The sequence below is a fragment of the Myotis daubentonii genome, chromosome 6 (assembly GCF_963259705.1).
Source record: "Myotis daubentonii chromosome 6, mMyoDau2.1, whole genome shotgun sequence".
NCBI classification, from domain to species: Eukaryota; Metazoa; Chordata; class Mammalia; order Chiroptera; family Vespertilionidae; genus Myotis; species Myotis daubentonii.
In genome coordinates, this window is record NC_081845.1 from 82,381,706 (window position 1) to 82,400,593 (window position 18,888).

At 42.2% G+C, this 18,888-nt stretch overlaps 1 protein-coding gene across 2 annotated transcripts in view; it reads left to right on the forward strand.

Moving 5' to 3' along the window:
- Positions 1 to 18,888, forward strand: part of TNFRSF21 (TNF receptor superfamily member 21) — a 77,420-nt gene that overhangs the window by 14,830 nt on the left and 43,702 nt on the right. The window contains exons 1-3 of one of the 2 annotated variants that reach the window (XM_059701491.1): positions 1,253 to 1,285; positions 12,076 to 12,727; positions 14,319 to 14,804. In XM_059701491.1, the coding sequence (XP_059557474.1) occupies positions 1,268 to 1,285; positions 12,076 to 12,727; positions 14,319 to 14,804 (1,156 nt within the window). In that variant the 5' untranslated portion in view covers positions 1,253 to 1,267. Of the gene's footprint in view, positions 1 to 1,252; positions 1,286 to 12,075; positions 12,728 to 14,318; positions 14,805 to 18,888 lie in introns of those variants that run through there. The other variant, XM_059701492.1, reaches the window with a different exon arrangement.

The window sequence follows — 18,888 nt, forward strand, 5'->3', positions numbered from 1 at the left end:
GATACTGAGTAGACTAAAGGCAAAGGGTGAGAGGAAATGTAATCACCGATTCTGGGAAAGAGGTTGGAGTTCTGGTCTTCCCGAGAACCTTTGAGACAAGACCATTATCTGATGTCATTCTCAGCGTGGCCAGGTAAGTTTGTTTAATCAGGACTAGAAGAGGCGGGAGGGTTGAGAAAGGGGGAAAAGCTTCAAAGGCAAATGGTGACAGGCTTCCAGAATAATTTAACTGGTTATTAGTCATGCCTTGCTCTTCCCTTAATTCTAGAAGTCCAGGGCTTCTCTCTCTCCTTTTGGGTTTAAATCTTGTGTTAAAACCGGGTCCAGGAAAAATACCAGATCAGACAGAGTTTGGGTGTGCTTCTTGCCTCACTTGGAGTCTTCAGGGCCAAGGCTGCGATTCCATTTCAACTTCTCAAAGACGACAATGTGCTATTCATCTTTGTGTTTCTGGTTCAGTGCCATGACACCTAGTAGTTAAGCAATAAATGATGAATGAATTCCAGAAGGATCTTGCTCTAAACTAACTTCATTCTAGCCCTAGCTGGTTTGGCTCAGTGGAGAGAGTGTCCGCCCACGTACTGAAGAGTCCCAAGCTTGATTCTGGTCAAGGGCACGTAACTCGTACCTCAGTTGCAGGTTGATTCCCGGCTCTGGTCCGGGCTTGTGTGGGAGGCAACCCAGTCGATGTGCCTCTCTCATATCATTGTTTCTCTCTGTCTCTACCCGTCTCTTCCACTCTCTCTAAAAGTCAATGGAAAAATATCCTCGGGTGAGGATTAATACAAAGTAAAACAACAAAAATTAACTTCATTCTAGACAAGTTAGAGGGCAGTTGGAACTTGAACTATATCTCACTACTGAGAGCTACAAAGCAGACTAGAAGAACGGGTATGGAATTCTCTTTATGTGTCTTCCCAATTCATTTCTGTTCTCTGACTGTACAAACATTTACATCTAGTTAAAACTAATGTGTATGTATTTGCTTGTGTTTTGCTTTTCTTCATTTACATATACCTAAAACTAATGTGTATTTGCTTGTGTAGCTATTTTCTGTTATCTTAGTGACATATTTCTAGTTTTCATATATTTAACAAATGTTTATATGGTGCTTCTGTTAAATGTCGCATTGCTAGACTCTGGGTATGTGATAGTAAAAGGCTATTTATGGTCCTTTCCTCTTGGAGTTCATAGTTTATCAAGGAAGATAAAAGAAGGACAAGCCTTCAAGAACGGAAGGAAGAGTATGTTGGAAAGAGGGAACAGGATGTGGAATGGCCCAGAGGTAAGAAAGAGTCTGCATGTTCAAAGAATAGAAAGAAGGCTGATATGGTTGGTGTTCAGCAAGAAGGGGCAAAGGGCACGTGGACTGAGGTTGAGGTAGTCGGGCCAGATCATACAAGACCTTTTTAAAGGTGTGAAAGTGTCAGGCTATCACCCGGAGTACAGTGGGAAGCAGAGTTACAATGTGACTTGAATTACCGGTAGATTCTTTTAAAGATCACTCTGGCAGCTCCGTGGAGAATGGCTTAGAGAGGGAAGCATAGAAGCAAGAGACCAGTTGGAATCTTTCGCTGTGCAGGGGAGAGAGGACCATTCTGGGGTGGTGTCAGTGACTATGGGGATTAACAGATAGATTTCAAAGATTTTGGGGAGAGTTTACTGATGGTGATATACGGGGGCAAGAGGAGTTGAAGGAAAGAAGTCATTTAGTTGAGTCTGTGGTGGTCTGATTACTTGGAAGGGAAATAAGGGGTAGGAGTGGGTGGGATTGGGGAACCCAGAGTTTGGATTGGTGTTAGTAAGTTCGAAGTACCCATGATCGTGTCAGTTCAAGCCTTCATGCCTACCGTTTCTAATAGCTGCCTCTCTGGTTGGCGGTGCGTTGAGCCATCCTACTTTTGTTGGACACTTGGATTGCTGTCATTGTTCTCCTGCTGCAAGCAAGCAGCACTAATGAGTTGTCTGTGTGCAAACCAATTGCTCTTCTTCTTCTTTTTTTTTTTAATATATTTTATTGATTTTTTACAGAGAGGAAGGGAGAGAGACAGAGTTAGAAACATCGATGAGAGAGAAACATCGATCAGCTGCCTCCTGCACATCTCCTACTGGGAATGTGCCCGCAACCCAGGTATATGCCCTTGACCGGAATCAAACCTGGGACCCTTCAGTCCGCAGGCCGACGCTCTATCCACTGAGCCAAACCGGTTTTGGCCCAATTGCTCTTCTTCTTTTTGGGCTGTTCCCAAAAGTGAGAGGTATTTGAGGTGTATTCCCCAAAGTGGAATTACTGGATCGCAGGAAACAAGTGAACAGTTATATGGTTCTTGCTGCATATGTCCAGATTGTCTGGAAAGATTGGATTAAAGTGCCACCAGCAGCCTATTAATGTGCCTTTTACCCCACAAGCCTGCCAGCTTTGGAGCTAATCACTTTAATTTAGTTATGCTGCACAAATTTGCATTCCAGTAGTTTCGAGGGATGTCATAACTTATCCACGTGGTAATTACCGTTACTCACGTTGCCCTCTGTCCCGACTATATTTTTAAAATATACATTTATTGATTTCAGAGAGGAAGGGAGAGGGGGAAAGAGAGGTAGAAACATCAATGATGAGAGAGAATTATTGATCGGCTGCTTCCTGCACACCCCACCCTGGGGATCGAGCCGGCAACTCTGGCATGTGCCCTGGTCAGGAATCAAACTGTGACCTCCTGGTTCACAGGTCCATGCTCAACCCCTAAGCCATGCCTGCCGGGCTGTCCCAACTATTGAGTGAAATTTATGTTAACCTCATTTGCATTAATTCTTTACATTTTCAGTTATAAGTTTTCATTATCTGTGTATGCCATATATTTTTACATTCTAATTTGAATACTATATTTAATAACACCAAAGTTAGGTTAATATCCTTAAATCCATTCTATTTGTGTGGAAACTACTCACCTCTGCTTTTGCAGTACTTTGAAGCAGCCTAAGCCATCCCTAAAAGAATGGGCATGGCTGTGTTCCAATAAAACTAAATTTTATGGACACTGAAATTTGAATTTCAAATAATTTTCCTGTGTCACAAAAATATTGTTCTTCTTTTGATCCCTCTCTCGCCCCCAAACAATTTAAAATGTAAACAGCATTTTTAGTTTCTGGGCTATAAAAAAGTAGGCAGCTGGCTGGTGCTTGTTCACCCATGTTTTAGACCCTAGAATCATTAACATCTTGTGGGATTAGATCAAAGAAACTCACTCTGGAAAATGCTTACTGAAATTCTGCCCCATTTGTGTAAAGTGTATTTATTAATAAGTAAATCCTCTCTCCTCACCTCACTTGTGTTCTCTCATTTACTAGATATACTAAGTTTATATATTGTTTTATTATGTTAATATTTACCTGAGGATACTTTTTCCATTGATTTTTTTTTTTTTAAGATGGAAGGGAGGAAGAAGAGAGAGACATTAATTGGTTGCTTCTCTGAAATCAATAAAAAAAATACATTTTTTTTTTTTTTTAAAAGGAGCAACCTCAAACTCCAGACCCTCAAGTGTGCAGGCCTATGCTCTAACCACTGAGCATGCTGGCCAGGGCCCAAGTTTATATTTTAAATATGTTTTGAAATGCCCCCAGGTTTGTCTTTTGCCTCATTGTTGTACAATCTGTATTTTTTGTTTGTTTGTTTTGTATTATGCTCCAAGCCTAGTAAGGCATATGAGCTTTTTAAATCTGGAGTCTTTGATACATTTCTCAGGAAGTGAATATTTGCATTTTAATTGGGGCATTTAAAAAGATTGTCTAATCCCAAGAGAATGAAGCGAAAATATGGTAAAATGATAAATAGAAGGAGTGATAATTAAAATAATTAACATTACATTGTACTTACTTGTGTTACACTTTGTCCTTTCTGCTTTACCTGTAGTAACAATTAATTCTGAAAACCATCTTAAGAGAGTAGGTGTTGCTAGTATCTTCCTCATACTAATGAGGAAGCAGACAGGCTGAGTCCTTTGCCCAGATCCCCCACTAGGACCGGGAGAATGGGCCTGCTTAGCACACCCCAGGCTAAAATGGGTTTTGTTTATATGTTCATGCTAGAATCGCTGTACTGGCTGGTGTCCTTACTGTTGCCTTGGTTTGTGTAAGGATTCCATGAATTCTCAGCAAGCACAGGAGAGAGTTTCCCCTAAACCTTTACCATTCATTGTCTTGTTAACAAAATGGCTTTTGCACGCAGATGAGGGTCTTATCCTGTAGGAATGTTTGCAGCGGGCAGAAGGAGATGAAGGTCTGTGGTCCACGGACAGAATGCTGAGTGCTCACTCCTCTGCATTGCAGGTTCAGGCAAGACAGCATCTGGGTGAAGCCCTGCCAGTTTTTTTCCCCTTTCCCCAGTGTCCCCTAAGCTTGCCTCCTTCCAGTCCTAAAGTCAGCACCTTCTAGCGTTGGCTTTCTCTGTATTTGTAGCTTTAATAACAGTCCCTGCCTTTGCCCTAGCAACAGAAGACTTTTAAGTCAGAAAGGAGAGTAGGGAATAAATGCCAGAGCCAATCCAATTTATATAGCATTCCTGGGAGCAGATCTGTCTGTGTGCTTTGTGGAAGCTCTGCCCTTGGTGCTTTCTCTTCATCCGTTCATTTTCTCCCTTCAAATCTAGAGAAGTCCCAACAGTCAGAGCCTTGCTATGACGAATTTAATGTGATGCTCAAAATAAAATGGTCAGAAATTCTGGGAGTGCCTAGCTCTGCCGGCCTTTTGCCTTTTGATCATCCCTTAGCATGTTTTATAGTCACCATCTCTGGACTAGGTCTTGGTTGCTTTATCTTTGTTATAATAATATCCACAGTAACTGAGGTTTTTCTTAAAATACTAGTTTTATGCAGCATTAAATTTTTTTCTATGTTAAACTCAAAGTCTTCCTGCTTGTCCATTATGAGTAGACAAAAGTTTATCACTGCTTTCAGTTTTTTTCATTAAAAATGGCTGCAATTTGATAGGTTACAAGAATGACATAAGTATGTTATTCTTGTAAACTGCAAGGAAAGTTTCCCCCATTTGTTTGAAATTTGCTTTGTTACCTTTTAATCTACTCAATACGTATTTATAGTGTCCCCATATCCCATACAGTTTGGGATGGTGCACTGACATTTGCTCAGTTATCCATTATGGTTGGTGAAGTACATGTTCTGGATAAATGAAAATTTCCAAATAACTAAAGTTTAAAGTAGAATAGAACATCAGTAACTTCAGGAAAACAATCTCATGATACTGCTTATAATTTTAAGCATCAAATTAGTGTAATGCTTGTTTTTAAAATGAGGAAGTATGTTTTAAATTCGTCATTACATTTGCTTGTCATCTTAAGTACCATGATGTGCATAATGGCTTTTAAGCCAGTTATTCTGTGAAGACAGAATGATATCCTCAGGATCTTTGCAGGTGAAACTGTCTGCCCTTACTGGAGCCAGATGATTTTATCTTTTGAGTTTTTGTGGGTACACAGTGGAGGCTTTTTGGGTTTCTCGCAGTTGCTTCGCTGCTTGTAGTTATTCCTGGTCTGTGAATCCATTCATTCATTTAGTCCACAAACCCTTGTCAGGTATACCATGAACTGGGTACTTGGTAACCAGTCATGTCAAATAGACTTTATCCTTGTCCTCCTGGAGCTTGTGGCTCAGAGGGGAAGATACCATCCATGGAAAAATTCCTGACTACAGGATTATGGTAGTCATATAGGGGAAAGCAGGATGAGGGGAGGCAGTGAAATCTAACTTAAGTGGATGGAGAGGAGAGCAAGGACGGCATTTCAGAGGATGTCCTATCTCTGTAAAAGATGTTGCATTTCTTTCTAAGTCATGTGATGTGGGAAGCCATTGAGAGTTTTAAGCAGGGGATGAAAATATCAGATGTGGTGTGTGAGTTAGAGTGGGTGTCAGAAACGCAGCCAGGAACTCAGTATCATTGCTGGATTCTACAAGAAGCCTAAGACTCCCGTCCCTGCATTTTTAGGCATTTCTTTTGACCCATCAGTGAAGTCTCAGCAGACTTTTTTCCTAAAAAGGTCAGATAGTAAATATTCTGAGTTTGCGGGCCATATGGTCTCTATTGCAGTTCTCCAGCCCTGCCATTGTAGCGTGAAAGCAGCCACGTGCAATGGCTAAATGAATGTCCGGGTTCCAGTAAAACCTATTTACAACAAGTGGCGTGCGGGATTTAGTTTGCTGACCCCTGGCTCAGAGGATGCTTTCTTTATCATTTTGGTGATCCTCATTTCGAGGTGGTTGAGCAAGGGAGGAAATGCCATCTCCGTGGTTGTCCCTGGCCTCGAGCCGCTTGTAATCATTATGGGACGATAAATACATACACTTATGAGGCCATCAGCAAACACGACAAGACAGTATGTAATTAGGCACCTAAATGACAAACAGAAACAGGAAGTGGGGTGAAAAGTTTGCCCATCTGCTTGGGATCTGGGTGACCAGGAAATGTCACAGCTTCAGGGAGAAGGTGGAACTTGACAATCGCCGACACCTCGGAGGCTGGCGTTGAATATAACTTAGTCCAACCTGCTAATTTTACAAGCAAGTAAAACCAGGTCTAACTGATCTTAGGGCAGGGTCTGCACAAGAACCAGGTCTAACTGATCTTAGGGCAGGGTCTGCACAAGAACCAGGTCTAACTGATCTTAGGGCAGGGTCTGCACAAGAACCAGGTCTAACTGATCTTAGTCTTCTGTCTTCTCAAGCTTTGCCCAGCGATTCTTTCTTCTTCGGATCTGGGCCTCCACAGGCTGAAAAACATATATGGTGTTAATGTTAATTCTATATCATATTAATACTAAGTCATATTGGTAGGGAGGAGGAAGAGTGAAGGTTCCAAGTTATGGGTGCACAGAGCCTTCTTTTGTCCCTGAACAGTGGTTCTTAAGAACCTGAGAGCAATGTGGCTGTAGCTGTCATTTGTCATAAGAGAGAGAGAGGGAGAGAGACAGAGAGACAGAGAGAGAGAGAGAAATGGCTGGAGTGTGGGAAGTGAAGGAGGAGAATACAGAATATAGAAAATGCATGCATACACTGACAAGGGCAAGGAGGCAGTCTATATGTAACGTCTTCAGTAGGAAGTACCTCTGAAGGAAGGCAGACGCATGCTGCTGAAGAGAACTTGTCATTCTAAAGAATGAAGCTGTCTCTATGTTCTGACATGGAGGGATTTCAGTGATGCAGTATGAGAAGATGAACAAAATCAAATCAGAGGACACCATGTATGGCCTGTCTCCTTTAGATGAAACTGAAGCAGCCAGGTTAAAGTATGGGTGCATGTGTTGTGTGTAAATGCTCACGAAGGGTCTGGAAAGATGTGCACGCAACTTAACTGTGAGTTTCTCTAGGGATGGGTGGATTTGAGCAGATACTTAAACATTTTATTCTCTCTTGTAGTTGTTAGAATTATTATGAGAATGCTTATTATGAAAATAATGATGAAGTAAGAATAATATTTAAGCAATGAAAGGGCTAGGTTGGGAAAGAGGAGAAGGGAGGGGCTCTGACAGTGAAACTGGGCTGTTTCCAAAATGTTTCTCAGAATCGGAGAAGATTCAAACCAGAGCGCTCGGCCCTTGGTTCAGGGGGTACAAAAGTTGGTTGCACATCAGAATCACTTGGAAAGCTCAAAAACAGAACAAATTCCTGGCCCTGTTGCAGACCCACATGATCTCAGGTGATGGGACTGAGGCTGTGAATTTTTGCGAAAGCTGCTTCCCAGGCCATTTTGATGCTGCACTTGAGGCCTGAGGCTTTGGGGAACCTCTGATTTAGTCTCCCCGCTTCTGTAAAGTGAGAGCATTAACTCTCTTGACCAGGTAGAACCCAGCCCTGGGTGGTCACTTTTCAGTGACCATGTCTCCTCACTCCAGTGTTTCCCCCAACAGTAGCTTTTAAGTATCATCTAAACTGTGTTTACGTTTTATAGGGAACATTCTTTAATATTGTTTTTGAACTTGACCCCCTTCGTCCCCACTACCCATTGCTTCACCCTTTGAATTGCCTTTGGGAATGATTTTTACGTTATTTTAGTTTTCTTAGAAACCAGAGGGTTGCCACCAGGCTAGTGGAAAAAGCTCCAGTTTTAGATCACTGGTCTTCAGCTGAGGCCTTAGGAAAAGAACTTTTATCCAATGTCTCCTAAGAGGAAGGGACATTGCCACCTGTTCCTCTCAGCAAGGTTTCAGCCCCGGGAACAACTAGTTCCTCCAGCTTTGTAGCTCAGATGGTTTAACTGTTAACTTTGGGATTGGAGGAGCTCTTAGGGGTCCCTCTAGCGCAGAGGGAGTAAATGAATTCCTTCAAATGAATTCTTACTTGGAAACCCTTAGCAAATTAGTAGATCAGAGCTGCATTGTTTGAGGCAGGGAACTTAGAGTCCTACCTCCTGTCCTTGCCCTGACTCACCCTCCAGGCCCAGGGGCAGCCCTGAGAAATGTGTTCGGTACTGTGCGATCTGGAGTCCAATTTGGAAACCATTGACGTTTTCCTCTTTCTCCTTCCATAGGTAACTATTCCCCACATCCAGCTGCTCTGACCTCTCATGTCTGTTGCCTTCTCCTCCTTCCACGACCTCTTCCCCGTGGCTTTCACCTTCTCAGTGGGTTTTCTCATCTGCTCTCCTCCCACACCACTTTCTCTGTCCTCTCTGCAGCCAGATAACTTTTTTTTTTAATTCACAAATGTGATTATATGCCTCTGTCACCAACCTCCAATATAAACAGACAGTGACTTCTCATTGCATTTTGGATTAGAATCAAACTTTGGAGCCTCTCCGAGTTTAACTGTGGCCACTGTGTTGCATCTGGAGGTAGAGCCACACGAGTTTTTTAGTTCCTGAGCTGACCTTCTCTGCTTCAGGCTTTTGCTCCGAGACTCCCTCTGCCAAATCCCCCTCCACTCCCCTGTTCAGACTTAAGTTCTGTTTCCATCCTTCAGAGATACTCCAAAACATTTCTCTAGTATCTCTGAGCTACAAAGTGCCTGTTAAACCCTTCTCACCGGACTCTATTTCTCCTTCTCAGCAGTAATCTCAATCTAATTATGTAATTACTGATGTAATTAGTTGTTTCTGTCTGTCTTCCCTTAGAAGGTAAACACCATAAAGCCTGGGGTAGAGTTTGAAAGGTTCTTATACACACATAGCAGATCTTCAAGAAACATTTGTCCAATGCTTTCACAGTACCTAGTTTGTGCACAAGGTTCGGGTCTAGTGTCCAGCCCAGGTGAGGCTGTGAGGCCTGTTTTCTGTTCACTGTATTTGTAGGAGCTGGAATTGCCTCTTGTAGCATGGTCCCTTTGTAGAGCCCCATCATCTTAAGTGGGTTACCTAGTAGGGTGCAGTTTAAAGAGCCCAGAGTTTTGTTTAATTAGAAACTTGATCAGTTCTTTTAAATGAACAAAGAACTGGAAAATCTACTTAATGAGTGGAGAAGCATGTGGGTGCAATGAGGTTTGGAGGTGGGTTCTGTATCCTGCTTGAGGGACCTCCAGTAATTCAGTAATCAGGGGACTCATGCAGAACCCAGTAGTGGCATCCCTCACCTTAGATTTAGAAGCATGTTTACATCTTTCCGACTTCCTGAACACTGCAGTTCTCTACAGTGGCTTTTGCACTTAGAAACTAGATAGGAAGGAACTTGGAGAAGTACAGAGCAGGGCCTCTTTTGCAACCTCTTGGGTTGGGTTCTTATCGTTGCGGAGCTTGGGACAAGATTTGTCTTCATGTACTTGGCAGATGGCACTTGGGATCCACAAAATAGTAATGAGCTTTCTTTCCTCAGTCTGATGCATCTACTATGTTCAGAAGAGGGTGGCTGGGCTGATTTTGCAAAAACAAGGAGGGAAAAATAGCCAGAAGTAAAAAGGGATGTTACTACAGAATTTATTATCAAGCAGGTTACTTTTCTCCAGAGACCAAGATGAAGTTAAGTCTCTTACCAAGAAAATCAACTACTATCCTTTTTTTTTGGGGGGGGGGGGGGTCTCAGATTAAAGGAAAGATGAATATATTCTTTTAAACTGAAAATTTGTTTTCAATATTGTCATTTAACTGGAGGCAGCTCGGGGACAAGGTAAAGGACTTTAAGGTTGATACTTTTGGTTCAAATAGTTAAATTTGAGGTAGAGGAGATGGGTTATGTTTCAAGGTTTTAAAGAAACAGGAACTCTGATCACTTTGAAGAAATTCTTGCTTTACTCTCTCGGTTACTGGTACAGAGGTAAGTTTAGAAGGAATTTGCCCTGCTGGATAGCTGGTAGTTGAGGTAGCCATTATTTTCTTGACACATAAGCTCACTCCATTTTTTTTTAGATTAAATTTCTCTTTGAAAAAATATTTTTGTTGATTTCAGGGAGGAAGGGAGAGAGATAGAAACATCAATGATCAGAGACAATCATTAATCGCTGCCTCTTGCATGCCCTCTACTGAGGATCGAGCCCACAACCCTGGCATATGTACTGACCGGAAATTGAACCATGACCTCCTGGTTCATAGGCCGACACTCAATCACTGAGCAACCTCTCTCCATTTTGAAGAATTTGTAAAAGACAGTGAAAACTTTCTTGTTGCACCCTCTCAATCTTCATTAATGCAGTAAAGCTCTTTTTAAACATGCATCCTTAAACTTACCCAACCCCCTGCCAAAGGACCTCAGGATTTAGTATCACAAATGTACTTTCCTTTCTCCCAAGTTTTCATTCTGGAAGATATTTTAAAATTCTGTCTAGCTAGGTAAAGCTTCTCTTCTATGAATTAAATTTAAACGTCTATTGATGCCTTGCTGAGGCCAGCTTTGTGCTTGGGTTGTTAGGTGGCTGCAGGTCCATGCTCTATTGGCCGTGGCCATCAGAGGCTGGACAAATAGGGCGTGCATCTAAAAGCATCAGCTCTGCTGATTAAAGCATATTAAGGATGTCAAGGGCCTAACTCTGTTTTGTAAAACAAACAAACAACCCCAAACCAGGCAAATGAAACATAGAGCTTTGCATAGATGAAACATTTGAAAACACCATGCCATGCCTCTAGGTAACCTCTGAGTATCTGGTGCTATGAAAGTAGCAGTTTGAATACATGCCATCCTATTTCTCAATTGTTTTGTCCTGGTATCAAGATATGGTAACATTGGGTCATGGAAAGGATGATAAACTATTCAGCAAGTTATTTTCTTCTTGCATTAGGATGTTTGCCTTTTTTTTTTTTTTTTTTAAGAATGTTTGACTTCCATAGAGCATTTTTTTAAATCCTCACCTGAGGGTATGCTTTTATTGATTTGAGAGAGAGAGAGAGATCAATGTGAGAAACATTGATCAGTTGCCTTCTGTATGCACCCCAACCAGGGTTTGAACCTTCAGCCTTTCAGTGTACAGGGTGATGCTCCAACCAACTGAGCCACACCGCTAGGTATTTATTTATTTACTTATTTTAAATCCTCACCCGAGAATATTTTCCCATTTATATTTAGAGAGAGAGAGAGAGAGAGAGAGAGAGAGAGAGAGGAAGAGAGAGGGAAAGACAGAGAGAAATATCGATGTAAGAGAACACATCGATTGGTTGCCTCCTGCACATGCCCTGACCAGGGCCTGGGCCAAGGAGAAGCCTGCAACGAGGTACATGCCCTTGACCGGAATCGAACCTGGGACCCTTTGGTTTGCAGGTCAACACTATATCCACTGAGCCAAACCGGCTACTATATGGCATTTTTTATACAAGCTACAGAGTGCTTTCATGTCCATATTCTCAGCTGATTTTTATAATCGAGAGGTATTGTCAGCCTCATTTTACACATGGAAGAAAAGAAAGCTGAGGCAAAGGTCAGGCAAGGAAACCAAAGCCTCACAGCTAGAAGGTCAGGTGCTGGGGGCAAATCAGAGTCTGTTTCTCTCTTCCTCTTCTGCAGCAGCCTACTGTTAGGAGGATACTATACCCATCAGATCTTTCCTGGGAATGATAATGGTGGTGGTGGGATTGTTCCATCTTTTATTCTCTGTTCCTTTATAGCACCTTCTTGGTTTTTATTCCTCCCCCTTCCCCTTTTATTTCTTTCAGCTTGGATTCCTTAGCACCACCTCTGCTCAGCCAGAACAGAAGGCCTCAAGTCTCATTGGCAAATATCATCACGTTGACCGTGCCACCGGCCAGGTGCTAACCTGTGACAAGTGTCCGGCAGGAACCTATGTATCTGAGCACTGTACCAACACAAGCCTGCGTGTCTGCAGCAGTTGCCCTGTGGGGACCTTTACCAGGCATGAGAATGGCATAGAGAAATGCCATGACTGTAGTCAGCCATGCCCATGGCCAATGATTGAGAAATTACCTTGTACTGCCTTGACTGACCGAGAATGCACTTGCCCACCTGGCATGTTCCAGTTTAATGCTACCTGCGCTCCCCATACGGTGTGTCCTGTGGGCTGGGGTGTGCGGAAGAAAGGGACGGAGACCGAGGATGTGCGGTGTAAGCAGTGTGCTCGGGGTACCTTCTCTGATGTGCCTTCTAGTGTGATGAAATGCAAAGCATACACAGACTGTCTGGCTCAGAACCTGGTGGTGATCAAGCCAGGCACCAAGGTGGCAGACAACGTCTGTGGCACACCCCCGACCTTCTCCAGTACAACCTCACCTTCCCCTGGCACAGCCATCTTTTCACGCCTTGAGCACATGGAATCTCATGAAGTCCCTTCCTCCACGTATGTTTCCCAAGGTAACTTAACCTCATGAGTTGTTTATTTGAGGAGGGCTTTGAGCCCAGTGAAGGTACTGGCAATGGGCCTGTGCCAAGGATGGTTTTGCATTTTGTATATCCCTTGATGAAGGGGCTTGCATTTTGTGGCTAATTAAATCTAGCTTCTTTGGGACCTTTTAGAAACATTTCAACTCAGAAGGTTGCACTTAGGGGGATCAGATATCTAAAAACTAGGTCACATCAAGCTAGCAAATAAGAACCTAGTAAAACAAGGACAGTGTGTGGCCTTATGTAAGTCACTGAACTTCTTCTGGTTTTGGTTTCAAACTCGTCAAGTAAATGAGTGATTTAGATATTTAAGGTCTCACTCCGATGAAAAGTTTTTCAACGTGGAGTCAATCCTGGGTAGATAGAGCCAGAGGGAAGAAGGAGGGAGAAGGGAAGAAAATACTATGAGATGTGGAGGGGAGGGATGAGTATTGGATCAAAGGTGGGGAAAATAAGTTAGAGGCTTCAGGAAACAAGCAAATTTGTATCACACTGAAGGTAACTAGCTAGCATTCACATCTGGAAAATAATGCATTTTTTTTCCAAATGATTCCAACTTGAGGTTCTTCATTGGGTATCACTGTTTTCCTCAGAATTCCTTTAGAATCCCAGGCAGACTATAAAATTTAGTCTTTATTCTCAAATCCTTTTTGATTGAATTTAATTTTCATCGAGATGGTAGCCCACTTGAGTTGTGCTTTCTAGCGTCCTCTCAGGTGCGATTGTACTTGACCTTGATGATGACCCTGTGAGGAGAGCCTGACAGCCGCCATTTTGAAAGGAAGAAACGGACTCACATGACCTGACCAGGTTTTCTCAGGGTCCGATACAGGACAGGTCCTATTTCTCGGGACTCAAAATCTCTGGCTCTCACCACTCGTTAATGGAGACAACTTGTGGAAGCTTCTCTGACAGAAGTCCACTAAACTGGCCATGCCCATGGCCAGTGGTTGAGAAATCTAAATCTTTCTTAATCTATTCATAAAAGATACTAAGGAAGTCCTGCCTTATTTTATTCACTGACCTGTCTCACCAAAACTTCCTTTCACTGGTCAAACTTGGATTTGAGTTTGAGCTCTTTTCTTACCTTCGTCATATCCTCAAATTTACCATTGCATTATGACATAGTCAAAAGTTGGGAGAGGAGGCACAAAGAAATTAAAGGACAAAGAAATTAAATTTGAACTAGTTCTCTGAGTAGTCAGAACAGTTGAGAATCGACTAAAGCTCTGAATATATATATATATATATATGTGTGTCTGCTCAGGGTGTGAGGCACAGGAGTAGCTGCTGTGAAGGTCAGATGTCGGATCCCTGAGAATGCCCTTGGTTATGGCACGAGGAAGTAAATGAGTTTAGCTGTTACCCTTCGTTTTTATCTTCCATGTAAAGGAGCTTTTAAGATCTTTATGAAAATGTGCAATATAACTTATTTTTAAACTCCAAAGGTCATCTCTTCTTTAATGATCTGCTTGGTGTGGAGATGAGCAGGAAGAGGATGGGATATATAGATCCCAAATATAGAAAAACTCATCCCCCTCTTTACTCTTTTTTTTTCTAGGCATGAACTCAACAGAATTCAACTCCTCTGCCTCTGTTAGACCAAAGGAACTGAGTGGCATCCACGAAGAGACAGTCCCCAACAACACAAGGTGGGAGGAAGGTGTGAACAAGACCCTCCCAAACCTCCAGGTAGTGGACCACCAGCAAGGCTCCCACCACAGACACATCCTGAAGCTGCTGCCACCCATGGAGGCCACTGGGGGCGAGAAGTCCAGCACGCCCATCAAAAGCATCAAGAGGGGTCATCCCAGACAGAACCCGCACAAGCATTTTGACATCAATGAGCATCTGCCCTGGATGATTGTGCTTTTCCTGCTGCTGGTGCTTGTGGTGATAGTGGTGTGCAGTATCCGGAAAAGCTCAAGGACTCTAAAAAAGGGGCCCCGGCAGGATCCCAGTGCCATTGTGGAAAAGGCGGGGCTGAAGAAATCCATCGCCCCAACCCAGAACCGGGAGAAGTGGATCTACTACTGCAATGGCCACGGTGAGCTTTCTTTTCTTCTCCTTGCCTCTCTTTCCCTCGTCCCTGTTGTCTGGAGGAGTGGGAAATGCAACATTTCTGGAATGTCTTTTGTACACCTAGTGCTATTTGATCTAGATGTGTTAGGAGAAATGAGGTGGTCAGCATTTGATGCACTGTGTTCAGAGAGAATAACCACTCTGCCCTTTTCTCCCCTGGCGCATTTAAAGGGGCATGTTGCAAAATGAGAGGTGTGAGGGGGACATTTAGGGACTTTGTTCAGCCTTGTCATTGAACATGGGAGGAGATTGAGTTCAGAGAGGTTTGGCTGCATCCTTGACTCAGGCTGGTTGTTTGCTCAGGACAGATGGGACTGACTCCACGTCTCCGGACTAGTGGAACCCTCACTTCTTTTTCACTACTGGGCTGCTAAGAAAAGAAAAAAGAATTTGTCTTAAGTTTGCCTTTTAGAACCTCAACCTTGCTTCTAGGTCCCTATACTTTTTGCCCATGTACTTTTCCCCTCCTTATATTTTTAGGATCCCATTTCTATCAGGGTAGGAAGGGCTTTTAGATGACAGACACTCAAAGCTTAATGTGTTGGTGATCATTTGAGGCTGGGCCTCCCATCTTCTGCATAGTCGTAGAAGTATGTGTTGACACAGGCTGGAATATTTGTTTTTCCTTTTTTGAAGGCCAGAAATAGCTTACGGAAGTTGTCCCAGGAGCTGTTTGAGGTGAGATAGGAGTTTTCAGACGGTGGCAGTAATTTCCCTTTCTATAAATCCTAAAATGAGATTTCAGCCTGCAATTTTGACAATTCCAGTCAGGTGCCTTCTTGCCCCTTTAAAGTTAGCCTAATTTTCTAAAAAAGCGGTTGGCCTTTTGTATTGAGTCTTAAAACTCTGTTTATACCTTTTGTTCCAGCAATTCCATTTTTATTCATCTATTTTAACCAGAAATACCAAAAAAAAAAAAAAGATTTAAGCAAAAAGATCTTAAACTTTTAACTAAGTTGAAATTGGAAACATAGGGACAGTTTTAAGGAAATGAATTAAGTAAATGATGGCCTATCTCAGTGGTCGGCAAACTCATTAGTCAAAAGGGCCAAATATGCCCTGACCAGTTTGGCTCACTGGATAGAGCGTCGGCCTGCGGACTGAGGGGTCCCGGGTTCGATTCCGATCAAGGGCATGTACCTTCGTTGCGGGCACATCCCCAGTGAGAGCTGTGCAGGAGACAGCTGATCGATGTTTTTCTCTCATCGATGTTTCTAACTCTCTATCCCTCTCCCTTCCTCTCTGTAAAAAATCAATAAAATATATTTTAAAAAAAAAAGAGCCAAATATCAACAGTACAACGATTGAAATTTCTTTTGAGAGCCAAATTTTTTAAACTTAAACTATATAGGTAGGTACATTGTTATTAAGTTAATTAGGGTACTCCTAAGGCTTAGGAAGAGCCACACTCAAGGGGCCAAAGAGCCGCATGTGGCTTGCGAGCCGCAGTTTGCCGACCATGGGCCTATCTGTAATATGAAATGTATTGACATTGAAGATTTTATGAATTTTTTGACTGATGACATAGGAAAATGTTTTACACTAGGTTAAAGAAAAGAAAAAACAACCCAGACTACACAATTCATATAATATAATCCCAGTTCCCTTAAAACTATGAAACAGAGACTGAAAGAAAATTGGCCAAAATGACAGTGATGTTCTTTAAGTATGGTGAGATTAATGTGTGGCGTTTTTTTTCTTCTTTGTTAGTTTTCCTTTCCCAAATTTTCTAAAAGTAGCACATGCTACTTTTATAATCAGAAATTTAGAGAAAGTGAAAAAAAACAACAACAATAACTTATTTTGCTTTCCTTTGCTAATTTGTGTGAATGAGCAAATCAAGTGAAAATCAGACTGAGACGAACCCCCTCCTGGGGACAGAGCCTGCCCGGACTTGAAGGAGACGACCCCTTGCTGGCAACCCAGCTGGGGAAGGAAGGCTTCAATCCTCCCCTCCTTTTTAATAAAAATCTTTTTATTTGGACATCATTTCAAAATTACTGAAAAGTTGCAAGAGTCGTACAAAGAATACCTGTATACCCGTACCCAGGTCAACCTGTTGTTAATATTTTGCTCTTTTGCATTATGTGCTCTCTTTATATTAAAAATAGACTTTATAAATTATAAAATATGTATAATACAGAATAGTTTATTATATTTATTATATAATGTAACATATACAATATTTTGTGTATATGAACACATGTACATCCAGAAAATAATTTTTCTAGACTATATCCTGGCCCTTTGTGCCTACAAACTTCAGTGTGTATTTCTAAACAATAAGGATATTCTCTTTAAAAAAAAAATAGTACAGTTTTCAACCTCAAATAAATTTAACATGAATATAATATTGTAACTTACCATCCATATTCCAGTATTCTCAGTCAGTCCATTAAGGGCCTTCATAGATAGCATGCATTTTTTTTTTTTTCTGGTATAGAATCTGGTCCAGGACCAAGTATTTCATTAAATTGCTCTTTAAGTGATCAGTCAGATACTTGTTCTGATATGTCTAATTAGTAGAGAATGTCCTGTTGGATTATGTAAGTATTTGAAACTCTCCTCTCCTTATTTACTTCTTTAAAGGAATAACTCCATTTCTTTGGTAGTTGAATTTATGGATTAGGGTTTGGTGCTATCTGTAGTTTAAGGATCCACTGGGGGTCTTGGGAATGTATCCTCCGTGGAGAAGCGGGGATTACTGTGGCCTCATTCAAGTGTAACTATCTTTTCCAAGAGTTTAACTCTCTCTCCCTCCCCCACCCGGTTTTTCCATTGGGATGTTCATATTTAGGATGTTTTTCTAAATGAGGTCTATTTTTTTCCAAATTTCTGTTCTGAAAGGTTCAACTAAGTAAAATCCCATTACAAAGAGAGGTTCTGTTTAATAAAAACCATTCCAGGTGCTCAGAGAGGCCTCTAGAAACAATATCTTGTTGTTCTGATTGCAGTGAGTTCTGGGCAGCAGATAATCCTGTATAAGATCTTTTTCTGGTCCTTGTCCATTTACACTGAATTGTTCGTGAGGATGAGAGTAGAGGTCAAATTGCCTAGCCCAGGGTGCTCTCCATAATAGGTCATGTAAGACCTCACCTACGCCTGCCCACCTTAAGCAGTCCATGTCACGCTCCTGAGTGCCATATAGACAGACCCTCAGCACTCTGAAGCTAAGCCATTGGTTCCCGTGTTTCTCTACAAGAACCTAGCCGGTTTGGCTCAGTGCATCGGCCTGTGGACAGAAGGGTTCTGGCTTCGATTCTGGTCAAGGGCATGTACCTCGGTTGCAGGCTCAATCCCAGCCCTGGTCAGGGTGCATGCAGGAGGCAACCAATCAATGTGTCTCTTTCACATCGATGTTTTTCTCTCTCTGTCTGTCCCCTTCCTTTCCACTCTTTCTAAAAATCAATGGAAAAATATGCTCGGATGAGGATTAAAAAAAGAAAAAAAAAAGAACCTCTTTTTTGGGCTCTACTCACCCCTCTCTGCCTACCAAGGATTTATAGTTTTTAAAGTTGAACTCCACAAAACTGCAATCCTACTTTCATGGAATCCTGGTGTTGGAGACACCTTACGTGGCTGGGAGGATGGAAGACTGAGGGTGCTGTGGTATTTTGTGTGCTTCTTTCCTTCATGAAGTCAGAGCAATTTAATGTTTAGTAAATTGGGATTGGACTCTGGTTTCTTGTAATGTGTCTGTTTCAGCAACAGGCATCAGAAGTCCTTTCAGAATTTTTTTTTTTCAATTTTGAGAACACATTTATTAAAACTGGAGACAGTGAAACAAGGCAGGGCCTAGGATAGAAGAAGCAACAGGAGAAAGCCTAGGTGGGCTGCTTTGGCTCTCTACAGATGTTATAGGAAAGTCAGAGAAAAGAGGCCTTTGAGGTAGGTTTGGGGGTTAGCCCGGGATGAGCTGCTGCTGCCCATTGCTCCCCAGGTTGCAGGTCTCTTTGGGCCCCTTAGAGTTTAGAAGACGCATGCCTGAGAGGGAAGAAGCACGTGGGCGCGATCCCAGGAGAGAGCGCCCAGAATTCTTACACACAAAT